We start from the raw sequence: 18,185 nt of genomic DNA on the forward strand, positions 1-18,185 counted from the left end.
TTCTCAGTGGGCCACAAAGGGAGGTTAAGTTTCCAAGAACTTCACCTGGTTCAGCCTCAAGTACAACAATGCGAATTTGGGAAGCTGCAATTTTCTGCTTACAATTCTAGATTCCTCAGGGTTCAAAGGATACCTTCATTAGAGTTGATAAAAACTACAAAAGGGATTTCAACGAGTATGAACAGAGCCAGGAGTCTGCATAAAATTTATGATTTGTGGTCACTAATTCCACCCACCCACCCACCCCCCAACTCCCCAAGTAGATTGGGAAGGTTCCTGTGCATCCCAAGGTCTCTTTGGACAGTCTTGACTAAGTTTCTGCTGCTTCTCCTTCACAGGTTGTAACCAATGGAACTTTATTCACTGCCAACTCATATACCCTCACTTTCTCCTGCTTCAGGGAGAGCAGCTTCAAGTAGCCAATTTGTATTGTTTTGAGGAAGGTGATAACTCAGTGGATACTTACACCCATTGCAGCAAACACAATGGCAAAGTTCTCTTCACTGTAATCCAGAACATCTTTGGATTTCCTTACGAGACCAGCTTGACGACAAATCTGGGCAGCAATCTGTCACAAGACAGACAGACAAGGATTACATCCATTATTAAATATGGTATCGTCACCAGAAAAAGGAACAGGCTCACTGGTACTTTGACGGAATTTATTTTTTGCCATTCGTGCAGATTGTCTCAGCTGTGCTTGCTTATTACATTTGAAGTAAATCTCAACAACCTTCGGTCCAAACATTCAGCATGCCACAACATGCACAGTGCCCACAATGTGTCACTCTGTGGTGTGAGTTCTAAGCGACCATGCTACGCTGTCCAGCATAACACTTCAGTTCCTTTGGACTCTACTTTTGAATTTTTGGTCACAACAATCAAATCATAGCTCCATTTAAATGGGAGCTACAAAAAGTGACCTTCATTTCCATGTAAATTCTTAGCATTATGTTTGTGCGCTCTCTCATGTCCTTCTCAAACTATCCCTCAGGACTGTAAGATTGCGCCCATGTCTTTCTCCATTGACATTGTGATGCTGGTCTCCGCTTGACCTAACAACATGGACTGGAACTCACCATTTTTATGCAAGCTAATTTAGACAGTCAAACTCTCCCCTCAGCTGAGGCCCCAATTCAAACCACTACTCGTCAATGTACAAGATGGGCATTGTAGACAGTTCCCTCACATATAAAAGCAACATTTAGATCGTGTCACCTAATATTCGCATCTGACTGCTTTGTGAGGTTTGAGTGGGCCTGTCACCTACCTCATTGTGTGGTAAACCAGCTGCTGAAAAGATAGGAATTTTCTGTCCTCGAGCAATACTGTTCATGCCATCAATAGCAGATATTCCAGTCTGAATCATCTCCTCAGGGTAGATGCGACACTGAGGATTGATGGGCTGACCTGAGAAATCCCAGTCGCGAAGTAGCACAAATCAAAGAAAATTAAATGTAACCAAGCTACAAAGATTTCAGCAGATTTTACTGGAGTAGGAAATCTCACAATGTGCCCCCCTTTGACTTTCTTCCACAATGTTCAAAAAAATTTTTGATCTACATGTAGCTAGAAGGGCAAGCTCGTAATGGAATGGGGTATCTGGGCGCTTAATGAACAACAAGACTCATAGTATTTTTACAAGAGTTTTGTTTTTGTATTGAATGCTAAGAATTCTTTGTGTTTTTAAGAACTGAGGAAAGCATTTTTCTCTGTGGGCACCGATTGCTGAAACTTAGTAGGTTTGAACTGAGTGAATTACACAGATTGCAAGGCACCTGTTTTCAAGCAGCTCAGCAGGGAAACGACAGGTCAAGATTTACAATTGTCATTTGACTCGATTGTTGAAGTTAGTTTCGCTTCTGGATTGTGAAAAGCTGGACAAGGAGCAGGCAGTTGAAATCTGGCTGTGACCTGCCTGGAGATTGGAGAAAAGGACCTCTCTCTGTAAAGGAAGACATGAGTTGCTGGAGTTTTACACAATTACCACCTGCACATTAAACTCATTGTTATTTAAGCAGCAAAATCTGGTTCATTGATTACATGGTTTATCATGTATCAAATGTCCCAAAGTCCTTCCCATTAATCATTTAAGGTGCAGTGTTTATTGCATAGGTGCACACAGTAATTAACTTGTACACAGCAAGATAGCACAACTACCAAGGAGATGAACCGTTAATATGTTTGGTGATGTTGATTGAGAAAAGGATGTTGACTAGGACATGGTGATAACTCCCTGCTCTTCTTTGAATAGTGCCATCGAATATTTAATTGTCACCTCCCAGCAAGCAAACAAGCCTTCATTTTATGTGTCAATCTAAAGACGGCATCTTAGACATTGCAGTACTATCTCAGTATTGCACAGAGTTATCAGTTCAGAATTTCTTCAAGGCCCAGTGATAATTAGGCAAGGAACATGACTCACTAAAAAGGTGATGAAGAAATTCAATTTCACATAACTCTAATACTGTTTAACAGTTCGCATAAATTTCAGTGGTTAAAATTTCCCCCACATTTAGCTCTTGGGTTTGAGAGAAGAAAACTGATCAGAGCCCCTGTTCTTGATCATTATCCACCTTTGTTTGATGGATGCTCCATGTATGTGAATGTCAGTTGTGCACCCAAGGGTCTGCTATGCCACAACATGCAGTGAAAGATCCTCACAACTCATGATCTCACATCAGCACGAAGAACATCCAGAACACTGAGCTATCAGAACATGGCAGGCACCCACGGAATCAAATCTGAGCAAAGATTTCAAAAGAGTGTTTGGGGAGTTAGGTGGGGGAAATTTTGAAGAATTCAGGAGTTTAATTTTACTGCAGTAGATATGAGAAAAAAGTTCAGACACAAAAGCATACCCCATACCCATAATGTCTAAGTAGTCCTCAGCGAGAACTGCGGGGCCTCTGTCTATTGGCTTTCCAGATCCATTGAACACACGACCTTGAACAAACAAAACAATTAAGTTTTGTAAAAAATTCCTGAAACAGCATTTTCTTCATAACATTCATGACTGTGTCACCAATACCGGACAGAGACAGAAGTATAAATTTCATCAATCTTGTTTAAGCACAGGAGAGATGCATCTCGTGAAATACAACATTAAAGCATAGGAGGGCTGAAAGTGCACTGTGTTAGACCCTGGCCACTCATCTCAGAGACCTGGGTTTGAATCCAGTCTGTCTGTATGCTGCAACAGCTTTAAGTGCAATTAATGCAGATAGTCATAACCGGATTCCTGATAAGCCAACACAAAACTCCTCCTAAAGCAGGGTGCATGCTTCTTGAGCTGAATCATACTGCTTATGAGCTTTACCCAGTATCCAACAGGAATCGCTTGAGGCTTCCACCAGTAATCAAGATGGGAAAGGGCTAACATCCTGCTGCTGATCGCACAAAACATTCCAAAATCATTTTAAGAAAGTACCTCAGTCCGCAGTAAACTCGCCCTGCCTATTTCGGTTGTTTTGTGTCAAGGGGCTGAATATGTCCAAATGATGCTCAATCATCCTTGCGTTTATAACTGTACCTCTTATTAATAATAATTCAGTGCCTGCACAGTGAGCATCTCCAACTCCAATAAGCCAGAATGTACCATTCACTTTTCAAACAGACAACAAAAAAGATATTAAACTATTTGTAAGCAGGATTTGGAGATAATTCCCTGACACTGAAGCTCCCTTCCTCATTGCAATAACTCACCATACTTATTGACAAGCAGCATATATAGCTATAGTACTGCAGAGCAGGAGACCATACAGGACTGTACATAAGCATAGAGTATAGGTACCATACAGCACTAGACATGCGCACAAACCATGTCCATACACAAACTAATTCCCTTCCTACTATGATATACAGTAACAGCTTATAAATTCAGACTTCATGATGAGAATCACTATTTTGAGGATATTCTGCACTTGTTGCCATGATTTCCTGGACACTTACCAAGCATATCTTCAGACACTGGGGTGCGCAGGATGTCTCCAGTGAATTCGCAGCTTGTTTTCTTCGCATCAATACCAGAGGTTCCTTCAAATACCTGCAAGGCGAGATAGAAAGGGAAATGTGTAATTTTCCATCGGTATGGCTTACATTTCAAGGTCCCTCAGGGTGATATTTCCCAGCACTGAAAACAGGACACACACGTGGCACATTATGTAACACGCTGCCTAAAAACATCCACACTGTAAGGTTTTATGTTTCCTCTCGATAAGGCAGTTGATAAAAGAGATTTCATGCACACAAAATAACTGGCATCTGTCTGAAGTGCAGATTGTTATACAATTTCAGAATATCTGCCTGTCCTTCTTTTAGGTCCAGCAGAGCTTTTCCCTCCCTAAATCTAATAATTTATGGTCGCCCCTTCAATGATTTTACTCTCAAACTCAATCCTGTTTACACTGCTCAAGCTTTGATGGTGTCACAACTTCGGAATGGCCTGATACAATCTACTGTCACCACAGTATCAGAAGCGGGTAAGCACAGTCCCAATGCCAAAGATTCTGATGACTGCTGTACACAAAAATTATTTTTTTCTATAATAATTCCAAAAACATCCAGAGGTGCATTAGGGCTTTTTAATAAAAAAATACTCCCTCGATGTGGACATGACCGGCAAGGCCGGTATTTATTGCCATTCGTAACAAGGCAGTAGTGTGCCGCCTTCTTGACCTGCTATAATTATAGCAGTTTGTTCCAAATGAGTGACTTGCTAGGCCACTTTGGAGGGCATTTTAAAGTCTCATTCAGTGAGGACTGCGGCTTTCTTTCTGTGAAAGAAAGGATAATCGTCAACCAGCAGGGTTTTTATGACAATCTTTGTGGTCACTTTTACCGATGCCAACTTTTTATTTCCAGATTGAAGATCAAACTGGATAAAAATTCTCAAACTGCCCTGGTAGGATGTGACTCATGTTTGAGAGTATTGGATGATTACTTCAGGTCTCTGGATTCCTAGCCCAGTAACATAACCAATACGCAACCAATCCCATGACATATGTCACAGAATGACAGAGCACAAATTTATCTCAGTGACCGATCTCAGCCATGCCACTGACAGAGCACAAGCCAGACACATGCTTAAAGCAGAGAGCCTTAGAGGAATGACACATAACATGGGGAGAACGAATAAAACAATAAGCATCAAGAGTTTAGATACTATCAACAGAAACTTGCAAATGCTGGGAATCTGAAATACAAGTAGAAAATGCTGCAGAGTCAGTCAGCATCTGAAAGAGAAAAGGGAATTCTTTGCGTTTGACCCTTCTTCACAACCAGAAACATAAACCCCTCTTCCAAATGCTGATTGAGCTGCAATGCACATCCATTGTTCTAACCTTATCTGTCATCCTGCTCTATGTTAAATACACGTTGTCATTTTACCTGGGTGCTGATGGACTGAATGCCTCGTCATACCTGAACCACTGCCTTCGAGCCACTGACTTCCAGTACCTGCCCGCTGCGCCTGGTGCCATCTGGGAGAGTCAGGTGCACAATCTCAGCGTACCTGGGAAACTGGAGTCAAAACGTTTTACAGTTGAGGCTTGTGACAGACTTTGAAAAATTATAACATTTTAAATGAAATCATGTTATGAAACCTCAGCTGGTATTTACAGCAACTTCGAAATTTTACTAAATGGCTGTCGGAAGGATCACCACTATTTTACATGACAGTAAATGCTTTGGACCCGAGTGACCTCAACTATACAATTCAACTGAATTCAAATTCACAAACTGCCAAGGTGGTATTCAAACTCAAGTTCTCTAGATTATTAATCAAGGCCTCCAGATTACATGTCTAATAACCACTCTGCTATCATACCATGAATTGAGAACCTTTCCTAAATTGGCTAAAGATAAGCACGGAGCAATGAGACAGCATTTTTAAAATCACAGAATCTTACAACAGAGAAGGAGGACATTTGATACGTTCTGCCTGTGACAGTTCTTTGAAAGAGCTACCCAATTTAGACTCTCAACCCAGCTTTTTCCCCATAACCCTGCAAATTAGTCCTCATCAAGTACATGTCCAATTGCCTTTTGAAAGTTCCTACTGAATCTGATTTCACCACTATTTCATGCAGTTCCAGGGTCTCAACAACACTTTGTGTAAAAAAAAATTACTCATTTTCCCCCTCGTTCTTTTGCCAATTATTTTAAATCTGGGACTTCTGGTTACTGACCTACTTACTAGAGTAAACAGTTTCTCCATACTTGCTCTATAAAAACCCTTCAAAATTTTAAATACCTCTATTAGGTCGCCCCTTAACTTTCTTTGCTCCAAGAACAATACCAGCTTCTCCAATCTATTCACCTAAGTGAAGTTTCTCATACCTGATGTTATTCTAGTAAACCTCCTCTGTACCCTCTCCAAGGCTTCGACATCTTCCCTAATATATGGTGGCCAGAATTTTACACATAGCTCCAGCTCAGTCCCAACTAGTGACTTGCTTGTCTCCCATTTGCTTTCTTAACCTGCTTGTCAACATGCCCGAACCAGCTTCAAGATTATGTGAATATGCACCCCTCAGTCCCACTGCTCTTCCATCCAATCAAAATAGCAGCATTTCCATTATACTGACTCTCCATGTCCTCCCTCTCAGAATGCATCACTTCACACTTATCTGCATAAAACTGGATTTGCCGTGGGTCCACCCATTTCACCAGTCTACCTCTGTACCCCTGAAGTCTGCTACTATGATGCTCATTTCCTAGTTTATCATCAGCAAACATCAAAATTATAACCCCTGTAGCTAAAACAAAGCTGTCGAGAAAACAAAAAGAAAAGCAATGAGCCTATGAACACCCGGGAGGACACAACGACATACTACCCTCCTGTCAGAAAAACTGTTTACCACCGCTCTCTGACTCCTATCCCTTAGCCACTTATGTCCCTAAATTACCATCATTCTATTAATATCATGCGCTTCTATTTTCTAAGTTAGTTAGTTCAAATGGGACTTCAGTAAATATCTTTCAAAAGTATACACATGTAAAACATCTAATGCACTACATTCGTCAACCCTCTCTGTTACACATTAAATTTGAACCGAATTAGGTTTGTCAAACAAAATTTGCTTTTAACTAATCTGTGCTGCCTGTTCGCTATTGACCCATACTTTCCCAAATGAGAATTAATTCTGTCCTTAATAATGGTCTGCAGTCGCTTCCCCAGCTCTGATTGGCCTACAATTCGCAGCTTTAATCCTATACCCTTTTACTTTGAGCAGCAATGTAACATTTGCAATCCTCCAAGTACTCTGACACCATTCCCCTATCCATGAAATATTGGAAAATTGTGGTCAGAGGTTCTTCTATCTCCACCCTAACTTCCCCCAGCAATCTAGAATGCATCCCATCTGGACAAGGTGACTCTTCATCTTTGAGTGGTGCTAACCTATTTATCACCTCTTTTCTTTGTGAAGGTTCATTCAGCACCTCAATCATGTCCTGTGTCTGAACAAAAAGAATTTATCTGTCACTCATGGGCACCACTGTTCCTGAAACTAGCCTTTTACTTGTTCTATGTGTATAATATATGTGGATTCTTTTTTGTGTTACCTGCTAATCCTTTCCCACAGGGGAAAGTCCCATACCTTTCATGCTCTACTTTTTTGTTTACATTGCTCTGTACAGTTTTCCTCCTCTATCTTTCTCACTCTCGCAAACAGCCAGCAATATCAGAGCTCTTTTTCTGCTCCTCAACTAACCAAATAGATTCAGTCTGTGAACCCTCCAGCATATCATCCTCTGTCGAACTGCAGTATTATGCTTGACCAACATTGTCCACCTCCTTTTTTTCATTTCCTATCCTTCCTGAATATACTGTAATCAGGAATATTCAGTTCTCATTACTCCCAGGTTTAAGCCAGATTTCCATAACGCAACTTGATCAGAACCTCATGTAGCAATTTGTGTCTGCAGCTCATCAACCTTATTTTTAACACTTCTTACATTAACACAAAAGCATTTCAACGCCATGCTCATGAGCTTTGCTTTTTTTCCCCCTCCATCTTATTGGTGCTCTTTCTACACTATTCTTTTTCTGTTACTGTTCGGCCCTCCTGGTTTTCTCCGCATCTCATCTCTTCTCTCTGATTCTGTGCCCGAGTACCCCTTACTCTGCCAAACAAGTCCTCTTGTTAAATCTTGTTTCCTTGCTCCTGAAATCTGCCTATAGGATTTGAACTCTTAACTGACCTATGTCATTGGTTCCAACATGAACTATGACTTCGGACAGTTCCTCTTCCCCAATGTCCTGCACTATCCTTTATCCTGGCACCAGGGAGGCAACACACCATTTGGGACTCGCATCTGCAGTTGCAGAAATGCCTATGTATCCCCTATCAAATGCCCCTATCACTGACTAAATTTCTAAAATTTCGTGTGCCCCTTGTGCAGCCAATATGCCATGGATGTGCTTCTGACTGCACTCTCGAGGCATCATCACTCTCATTGGTGCTCAGCACTGAGCTCTGCTTTTCCTATTGACAGTAGGTGAACTTTACTGGTATAGCCAGCATTTATTGTCCATTCCTAATAACCCTTTAGAAAGTGGCAGTGAGCTGCCTTCTCAAACTGTTGCAGTCTGTGTGGTGGAGGTACTCCCACAATGTCGTTAGGGAGGGAGATCCAGATTTTGACCCAGCGGCAATGAAAGAATGACGATATAATTCCAGATCAGGATGGCATGTAACTGGGAGGCCGATTTGCATGTGGCAGTGACCCCACACACTTGCTGCCCTTGTCCTTCTGGGTGGTCAAGGTCACGGAGCTGGAAGGTGCTGTCAAAGAAGCCTTGATGAGTTGCTGCACTGCATCTTGTAAATGGTCCACACTGTAAACACAGTTCACCAGTGGTGGAGGGAGTGCATAGTTCAAGTAGTGGATGGAGGTGCCGATCAAATGGGCTGTTTTGTCTTGGATGGTGCGGGCTTCCTGACTCTTGTTGGAGCTGCACTTATCCAGGCAAGTGGACAGTATTCCATCACACTCCTGACTTGTGCTTTGTAGATGGTGGACAGGCTTTGGGGAGTCAGGTGATGAGTTACTCACCTGCAGGATTCCCAGCCTCTGACCTGCTCTTGTAGCCACGGTATTTATATGGCTGCTCCAGTTCAGTTGCTGGTCAATGGTAACCACTAGGATGTTGATAAGAGTTTCAGCGATCGTAATGCCATTGAATGTCAGGGGGAGATGGTGAAATTCTTTTGTCATTGCCTGGCACTTGCGTGACATTAATGTTACTTGCCACTATCAGCCCAACCTGGATATTGTCCATTTCTACACGGACTGCTTCAGTGTTTGAGGAGTCACAAATGGTGCTCAACACCCTGCAATCATCAGCCAACATCCCCACTTCTGACCTTATGATGGAGGGAAGATCATTGATGAAGCAGCTGAAGATGGTTGGGCCTAGGATACTACCCTGAGGAACTCCTGCAGTGATGTCCTGGAGCTCAGATGATTGACCTCCAACAATAACCACAACATTCTTTCTTTGTGCAAGGTATGACTCCAACCAGTGGAGAATTTTCCCCCGATTCCCATTGACTCCAGTTTTGCTTGCGCTCTTGATGCCATATTCACTCAAATGCTGCCTTGATGTCAAGGAGTCACTCTCACCTTACCTCTCGAGTTCAGCTCTTTTGTCCATGTTTGAACCAAGGTTGTAATGAGGTCAGGAGCTGAGCGGCCGTGGCAGAACCCAAACTGACTGTCATTGAGCAGATTATTGCAAAGCAAGTGCCGCTTGATAGCACTGTCGACAACACTTTCCATCACTTTACTGAGGATCGAGAGTAGACTAATTGTACTTGACTGGCTGCTTGGACCTTACCACATTATACCATCATACGTAAATTAAATGAGAGGCAGACAAGAACAGCAGTGCACCATTTGCTTAAGTATGTTCCATTCACAGTCCTTATGGAAACTAAGTCCCGTCTTCATTCGGAGGACACCCTCCACCACGAGTGGCACTATCACTGTGCTAAATGGAATAAATTCAAATCAGATCTCACAGCTGAAAACTGGGCATCCGTGGGCCATCAGGAGCAGCAAAGTGATGTTCCAGCATTGTCTGAAACCTCATGACCCAGCATCTTCCTCACTCTGCACAATGCCATCAAGCATGGGAACCAATACTGCTGGAATGAAGAGTGTAGAAGAGCATGCCAGGAGCAGCACCAGGCGTACCAAAAAGATGAGGTGCAACCTGGTGAATCTACACAGAGGACCACATGTATGCTAAAAAATGGAAGTCGCATGTTATAAACAGAGCTAAGTGATCCCACGACCAGTAAATCAGATCAAAGCTCTGCCAAATCCAGTTGTGAATGGTGGTGGACAATTAAACAAATAAGGGGAGGAGGAGACTCCATCAGCATTCCCAACTGTAACGATGGCAGGGCCCAGCATATGAGTGTCTAAGACAAGGCTGAAATATATGCAACCATTTTCAGTCAGAAGTACAGAGTGGGTGATCCTTGTGCACAAAAGGCAGGACAAATCCAATTCAGCCAATTACCACGCCATCAGTCTGCTCTCAATCATCTGTCCACCATCTGCAAAGCACAAGTCAGGTGTGTGATGGAATACTGTCCACTTGCCTGGATGGGTGCAGCTCCAACAACACTCAAGAAGCTCGACACCATCCAGGTCAAAGCACTCCACTTGACTGGCACCCCATCCACAATCATTCACTCCCTCCATCACTGATGCACAGTGGCAGCAGTGTGTACCATCTACAAGATATACTGCAGCAACGCACCAAGGTTCCTTAGACAGCACCTTCCAAACCCGCATCCACTACCACCTACAAAGAGGAGGGCAGCAGATGCAAGGGAACACCACCACCTGCAAGTTCCCACCAAGCCACACACTAATCTCACTTGGAACTGTATCGCCGTTCCTTCACTGTCGCTGGGTCAAAATCCTGGAACTCCCTTCCTAACAGCACTGTGGGTGTACCTGCCGCACATGGACTGCAGCGGTTTAAGAAGGTAGCTCACCATCACCTTCTCATGGGCAATTTGGGATGGACAATAAATGCTGTGCTAGCCAGCAACGCCAACATCCCACGAATGAATTAAGAAAAATTAGTGAAACGAGCATAAGTAGTTTGGGAACAGCACAGCACCAAGTAAATGGTTCAGGAGCAAGGTAGGAACAAAGTGAAAACAGTACTAACAAAATGGGAACTTGGCTAGAGTGGGACTTGGAACAGAGGTGGAAGAAGAATTCGATTCATATACCTGAAAATTCAAGTAAAGAATAAAAACTTTCATGAGAATGGTAGCGCAGGGAGAAACGGAAATGTAGAAGTTTCAAGTAGTATATATTAATTTGGGATAAACACATCTGTGGGAGGTGTCTCAAATGAAACTACCTGAGCTCAATATGGGAGTGGGGGAGCAACAGGAAATTGGAACTGGGAGAGGGGAGGTGATTCGGGTGACAAGACTTTCAGAGATGGGACAGGTTGCGAAAATGTGGAACTAAGTTTCAGAAGATTGGAATAAAGGGGCTATCAGGAAGAGGGTTTCAATTTTGCAGGGCACTGGCACATGTTGTGGGGAAGATGACAACTAATCTGAAAGTTTGTGTTACATTTGAATAGAAAAAGAACAAATGAACTGGCAAAATGGATAAGTAGACAGGTGGAGTCATTTAATCTAGATAAGATAAAAGCAATCAAATAAAACAATTGGAGAAGGTAGAATTAGATTAAATAAATGTACAAATAAAGAATTTATCAAGAGGGATAGCACGAAGGAGTAAAGGAAGTAGAGGAGAAATGTCAAATGAGGTATTACCTTACAAAAAAAAACATGGAAAATACAAACAAAAAATGAAAACGTATACTGCAATGTTGAAGAGAATGGGAAGTCAAGGCCAGATTTATTGCCCATTCCTAGCTCCACTGGAGAAAGTGGTGGCGGGCCTTCTTCTTGAACAAAATCCCTGTGGTGAAGGCACTTGGAGAGTACTGTTAGGCGCCAAGATTTTGACCCAGCGACCACAAAGGAATGGCGATATCTGTCCAAGTCGGGATGATATGTGACTTGGCAGTCAAGGGAGGTGATGGTACTCTCATGCACCTGTTGCCCTTAGCCTTCTAGGTGAAGAAGATTACAGGTTTAAGGATGGTTATCCAAGAAGCCTTGGCAAGTTGCTGCAGAGTATCCTGTGAACATACACTGCAGGTTGAATGCAATAATGTTCCAGCAGAATATAGATTTAATAGTACTAACAGATTTGCTGGACAGGAATAGAAAATAAATATAAAAACAGGGGATTGTGACACTTTTCTATTGCTCCGAAAAATAAGAGGAAGAAAAGTGGCAATATTAATGGAAGAAAGAAAATATTCTTAGAGAGTACTGATGTACATAAAAAGATGTTCAGAGTCAATATGGTTCATTTTCAAAGCATAGATAGAAATTGAAGTTACATTAATGGAGTTGTACTGTGAACCCCCAAGTTATGGTAATGAAATTGAAGAGAAGATCTGAAGACAGATGAGGCAGATAAGTGTGGTGAACCATTCTTGTTTTTGGAGATTTTAATTATGCGTTGATTAGGACAGTGAGAGTCTAAGTGGAGAAGAGGGAATGGAATTCCTAAATTGTGTGCAGGACTTCTTCCTCAGGCAGTTTTGTCTGCCTAATAGGGAAAGGGCTTTGACAGATTTAGCTATCAGTAACAAAATAGATCAGCTATGCGAGACAAATGCAGCTGAGCATCTCAGGAGTACTGACTATAGCATGTGACATCAGATCAAAACAGAAAGTTAACACAGAAGTAAGGCTGGAACACAGCAGATTTCTCAAGCTAACAACTGAGCGAGCTGAGGTGGAAAGCGAAGTTGGCACACAGAGTTGAAGGTTAACAGGAGAATTTTAAAAAGCAGGTTGCAAACTTTTTTTTAAAATGTGGTCATGAGTTGTAGGTGTCGCTGACAAGGCCAGCATTCACTGCCCATCCCTCACTGCCCTTGAGGTGGTAGCGGTGAGCCGCTTTCGTGAACTGCTGCGTGTGATGTAGGTACACCCATAGGGCCGTTAGGGAGGGAGTTCCAGGATTTTGACACTAAAGGAATGGCAATATGTTTCCAAGTCCAAGTAAAGTAAAGCAGAATAAATCAAGACCATTAAAAAGTGAGACTATTTGCAAGTTTCACAATATCATCAATAAATATACAGATTTGAACTAACGTAAATTTGTCAGCAACTGAAGTGGTACATCTTGGTTAAAAAATAGTTGCACTTTGAACGGTGGAAGGTTTGATGCTGTAGAAGAGCAAAGGGAAGTGTCCAATTTACAATACGTTATAAAGAACTCCTCAAATAAGAGTTTTATGGCAAGAGGTACAGAATATCATAGCTGAATCATGAATCTATATAAAACTTTATTAAGATGGTACTGGTGGAGTGCTCAGTGCAGTTTGGGCTCCATACTATTGGTAGAATGGAACCAGAGAAAAGTCACAGCACAGAAGGAGGCCATTCAGCCCATTGTGTCTGCGCCGGCTGAAAAAACTAGGCACCCAATCTAAACCCACCTTCAAGCACATGGTCCATGGCCTTGCAGGTTACAGCACTTCTGGTGCAGGTCGAGGTACCTCTTAAATGAGTTGAGGGTTTCGACCTCCACCAGAGAGTTTTTCCTCACGTCCCCTCTAATCCTTCTACCAAGCACCTTAAATCTGCTCCCCCTGGTAATTGACCTCTCTGTTAGGGCAAACAGATCCCTCCTGCTTCCTCTATCAAGACCCCTCATAATTTTGTGCACCTCAATTAAGTCACCCCTCAGCCTCCTCTTTTTTAAGGAAAACAATCCTAGCCTATCCAATTTTTCCTTACAGTTAGAACTTTCATGCCCTGGCAACATTCTTGTAAATCTCCTCTGTACTCTCTCCAGAGCAATTATGTCCTTTCTGTAACGTGGTGACCAGAACATTACGCATTACTCAAGCTGTGGCCGAACCAGTGTTTTATACAGTTCCAGCTTACATTCCTGCTGTTGTATTCTATACCTCGGCCAATGAAGGAAATCATTCCATAAGCCTTCTTCGCCACGTTTTCTACCTGCCCTGCCACTTTCAGAGACCTGTGGACATGCACTCCAAGATGTCTCACTTCCTCTACCCCTCTCAATATCTTTCTATTCATTGTGTATTCCCTCGCTTTGTTTGCCCTCTCCAAATGCATTACCTCACACTTCTCTGGATTGAATTCCATTTGCTGCCTTTCCGCCTACTCAACCAAACCACTGACATCATTCTGGAGTCTACAGCTATCCTCTTCACGATCAACTATACGGCCAATTTTTGTGTCATGTGCAAATTTCACAATCATGCCTCCCACATTTCAGTCCAAATCATTAATATACATCACAAACAGCAAGGGACCCAACACTGAGCCCTGTGGAATGTCAGTGGAAACCGCCTTCCATTCGCAAAAACATCAGTCAACCATCATCCTTTTTTTCCTGTCACTGAAGCAATTTTGGATCCAACTCGCCACATTCCACATCTTTGGGCTCTCCTTCATTTTTTTTTCATGTCCTCTCTTTGCTTTCCCAATTTCCTTTCTCACTTCGCCCCTGCACTTTCTAAACTCCTCTAGGCTTTCGAAAGTATTTTGTTTTCTATGACTGTCATAAGCTTTCTTTTTCTGCTTTATCTTACCCTGTATGCTTCTAGATAACCAGGGGGCTCTAGATATGGCAGTACCACCCCTTTTTATGGGGGGGGGGGGAGGGACATGTCTACACCGTGCCCGTAGAATCTCACTTTTGAATGCCTCCCACTGGTTTGCACTGATTTTCCTTCAAATAGCTGCATCCAGTCCACTTCTGCCAGATCACCTCACAGCTTCGTAAAATTTGCCTTCGACCAATTCAGAACTTTTGCTCCTGTTCTATCTTGGTCTTTTTCCATAATAATGCTAGATCTAACTGTATTATGGTCACTATCTCCAAAATGGTCACCCGCTGCTCCTTCATCCACTTGCCCAGCTTCATTTCTTAAGACTAAATCTAGAATTGCAGTTGCTCTTATTGGGCTTGTTACATGCTGGCTAAAAAAGTTCTCTTCAATGCAGTTCAGGGGTTTTGTGCCCTCTGTGCCCTTCACACTGTTGGTATCCCAGTTGATATTAGGATAGTTGAATTCCCCAACTATTATTGCCCTATTGTTTTTTAAATTTGCCTACATATTTGTTCCAGCTCCCTCTCACTATTTGGGGGGTCAATAGTACACTCTGAGTTGTATGGTTACCCCTTTTTTATTTCTGAGTTCAACCCATTTGGACTCACTTGATGACTCATTTCACAGATCATTCCTCCTCACAGCTGTTACTGATTGCTTATCTAATAATGCTACACCCCCTCCTTGTTTATCCCCCTCTCTATCCTGCCTGAAAAGTCTATATCCAGGGATGTTAAGCTGCCATTTTGGCCCCTCTTTAAGCCAAGTAACCATTACAGAAATGATGTCGCGCTGCCATGTGTCGATCTTGGCCCTCAGCACATCGGCTTTACTTGCTTTTCTCCTTGCATTTAAATAAATACCTTTTAACACTGCCAAATTGCTGTGCTGCACACTTTTTAAACTTTGCTTCTTCCGTCTTTCAAAGTCACTCACTCAATTCCTGCCTCCCATATGTTGTGGCAATAGAGGGGGTAAAGCACAGATTCATTAGCATGCTGTCAGATGTGAGGAAATAAAAATATGAAGGAAGACTTATGAAATTGGAGCCACTTGGCAGCAAGAAAAAATGAAGGGATGATTCAAGAGATAAAATAATGAAGGATGGGACAGAGTAGGTAAAAACAATCTGCTTCCAGTCACTGGACCGACAATGAAGGACACTCAGATTAAATATATATGATTTAGGATATAGTAAAGGGGAGACTTTTTCTGACAAACACAAAAGATTGACAGGCTGTGGAGTTAGTGATTGAAGCAGAAACGAAGTTAGCATTAAAAAAAAGATTGATGGAAAAGGGAATAAAGTGATATGGGAACAGGACAGTTGCCTGGGTTTGAGACTACTACTCCCTTGAAGGATGAACACCAACATAGACTGGATGGGCTGCATCTGTCCATTAAAACTGTGGAATTTTAAGCAATTCTGCAGAGAACATGAAGCTCCATACCTTTACTTGGTCCAGGATTACCAATGGCCCATTAACACCTGATACAGTCTTGTAAGCTGCAAAGTAAAACGTTGCATTTATTCCCAAGTTACGAAACTCAGAATTTGATTACTGGATTGCACAATCGGTTTTAAATATTGTGAATTTTAAATTTCTGTTTCCCAAAATCTAAACTTGTACATACTGCCAAGGTACAAGCGAAATTCTTCAGCACCTCATTTTATATTGGCGACAGTGTGCCCACACTTATCAAATGGTCAGGAGGGCCTGGTTTCAAGTTTCGTGATTGGCAGACATTTTCGGACATTAGTATAAATGCTAGTACTAATGCAAGCCAAGACCAAATCCAGTCATCACATTGAAACATTGGAAGGGGTAGAGGTTCAGCAGGCTTACACATGGCTCCAGTGGAAATGGAACAGCAAATCATTTCAAATGCATCAATGGAATAATCATTGTGATATTTAGTCAACAGGTGAAGCTGTATCAAACTCCAGCTTCCATAGTACACTGAAAAATTAAGTGACAGAAATACCTGGTTCTTTCCCTCCCTTTGGCACAATATGCGAGTGCCTGTTCATCCTGCACCCACCATCTATTTCCCCATGCTTCAGCTGTGTGAATCTGTCCTGTCCATCCTCCCAACTCCACTCTAGCACAGTATGTAGGCGAAAAAAATCCTGCAAATATTCAGCAGGTCAGACAGTATCTTTAGAGAGACAGAGTTAATATTTCAGGTCATTCACCTTGGTTCAAATTGTCCCACTCTCAACCAGCACAATATGTGAATTCCTGTTCTCCCCATGCTCAGCATTGTGCGTTGACATTTACTACCTCCACTCCAGCTCTGTGCCAGTTTGTCTTGTCCCACCTTCAAATTGCAGTTCAGCACTCCAATCAGTTCTGACAAAAGCTCAACTTTATTTCTCCCCACAAAAGCTAACTGACCTGTTGAGTATTTCCAGTATTTTCGATTCCAAATTTTCTGCAATAATGGAAACACAGAAAATTTACAGCACAGAAGGAAAACATGTGGCCCATCATGTCTGTGCTGGCCAGCCAAGAGCTATCAAGTCTAAAACCACTTTCCAGTTGTGACAGTCACCCTGTACATTACAGAACAATTCAAGGGGATGGCCAAGGCTTTTTTTTTAAAAAAGCATTGAGAGCTTCTGCTTTTCAGGCAGTGAGTTCCAAACCCACAACACCCTCTATGAAAAAAATTCTGAACCTCGCCCCACCTCCGACATCAGTTCAGTAAGTTAAAATCTGTGCCTTCAGATTATTCTCCTCTCTGCTAACAAAATAGATCCTTCCTATCTACTTAATCTAGGCGCCTCAATTTTGTCCACCTCAATTAAATCTCCCTTGGACTCCACTATTCAAAAACAAACAACCCCAGTCTATTCAATTTATGTAAGGTTCTCCACGAACACCCTCAGTATTTTGCTTTTGCTGGTATCTTCTATCGCCCCCGGCAAGGTGAACGTCAGAACTCATTCTCCATCCACCCACCACACGCCCCCAAGCAACGTGTGGGGTCGGCTTGTTATTCACCTCCCGCCGCACTGTGGCTGGTTACCCTCGATCATCCGCCCTCATCCCTGCACATTGTCAACACTCACTGAGCCTTGGCTGTGACATATAGTCCCTACTAACAGCCTGGGCGTGTTCCCGGGAACCCACAGCCGTCCCCGAGCCCGTTATGTCGCCCATGGCTCCATTCACCATTCTCCCGATCGTTTTCATCGCCATCTTGTCTCTTGCTGTCGTTAGGGAGCACTGCGCATGCTCCTTACGTCTTACATGCTCCGGCCCTCACGGGCACCGACAGCCCTCGGCCGGCAACAAGCCGAATGCGCAGGCGCGCAATGCGGATCTCGATACTGCTTACTGTGCGCATGAGCGTGCTGCTGGCCCAGGTGCTGGAAATGATCACTGCAAGTTGACTTGGCTTGTCGGCCTGGCGCCTGGACTGAGTTCTCACCGATTTGCTCACTGTAAAACTCAACATT

At 42.7% G+C, this 18,185-nt stretch overlaps 1 protein-coding gene across 1 annotated transcript in view; it reads right to left on the minus strand.

The window, feature by feature from the left end:
- The window catches only part of LOC137357156 (V-type proton ATPase subunit B, brain isoform-like), a 65,667-nt gene extending 47,729 nt beyond the window's left edge, over positions 1 to 17,938 (minus strand). The window contains exons 1-7 of the mRNA XM_068023256.1: positions 17,796 to 17,938; positions 16,171 to 16,226; positions 5,422 to 5,520; positions 3,952 to 4,045; positions 2,869 to 2,946; positions 1,271 to 1,410; positions 467 to 568 (exon numbers count right to left, since the gene is read on the minus strand). Coding sequence (XP_067879357.1) covers positions 467 to 568; positions 1,271 to 1,410; positions 2,869 to 2,946; positions 3,952 to 4,045; positions 5,422 to 5,520; positions 16,171 to 16,226; positions 17,796 to 17,925 — 699 coding nt within the window. The 5' untranslated portion in view covers positions 17,926 to 17,938. The remainder of the gene's footprint in view (positions 1 to 466; positions 569 to 1,270; positions 1,411 to 2,868; positions 2,947 to 3,951; positions 4,046 to 5,421; positions 5,521 to 16,170; positions 16,227 to 17,795) is intronic.
- Between the last annotated feature and the right edge of the window lie 247 nt (positions 17,939 to 18,185).

Source organism: Heterodontus francisci, chromosome 47 (assembly GCF_036365525.1).
Source record: "Heterodontus francisci isolate sHetFra1 chromosome 47, sHetFra1.hap1, whole genome shotgun sequence".
Taxonomy (NCBI): Eukaryota; Metazoa; Chordata; class Chondrichthyes; order Heterodontiformes; family Heterodontidae; genus Heterodontus; species Heterodontus francisci.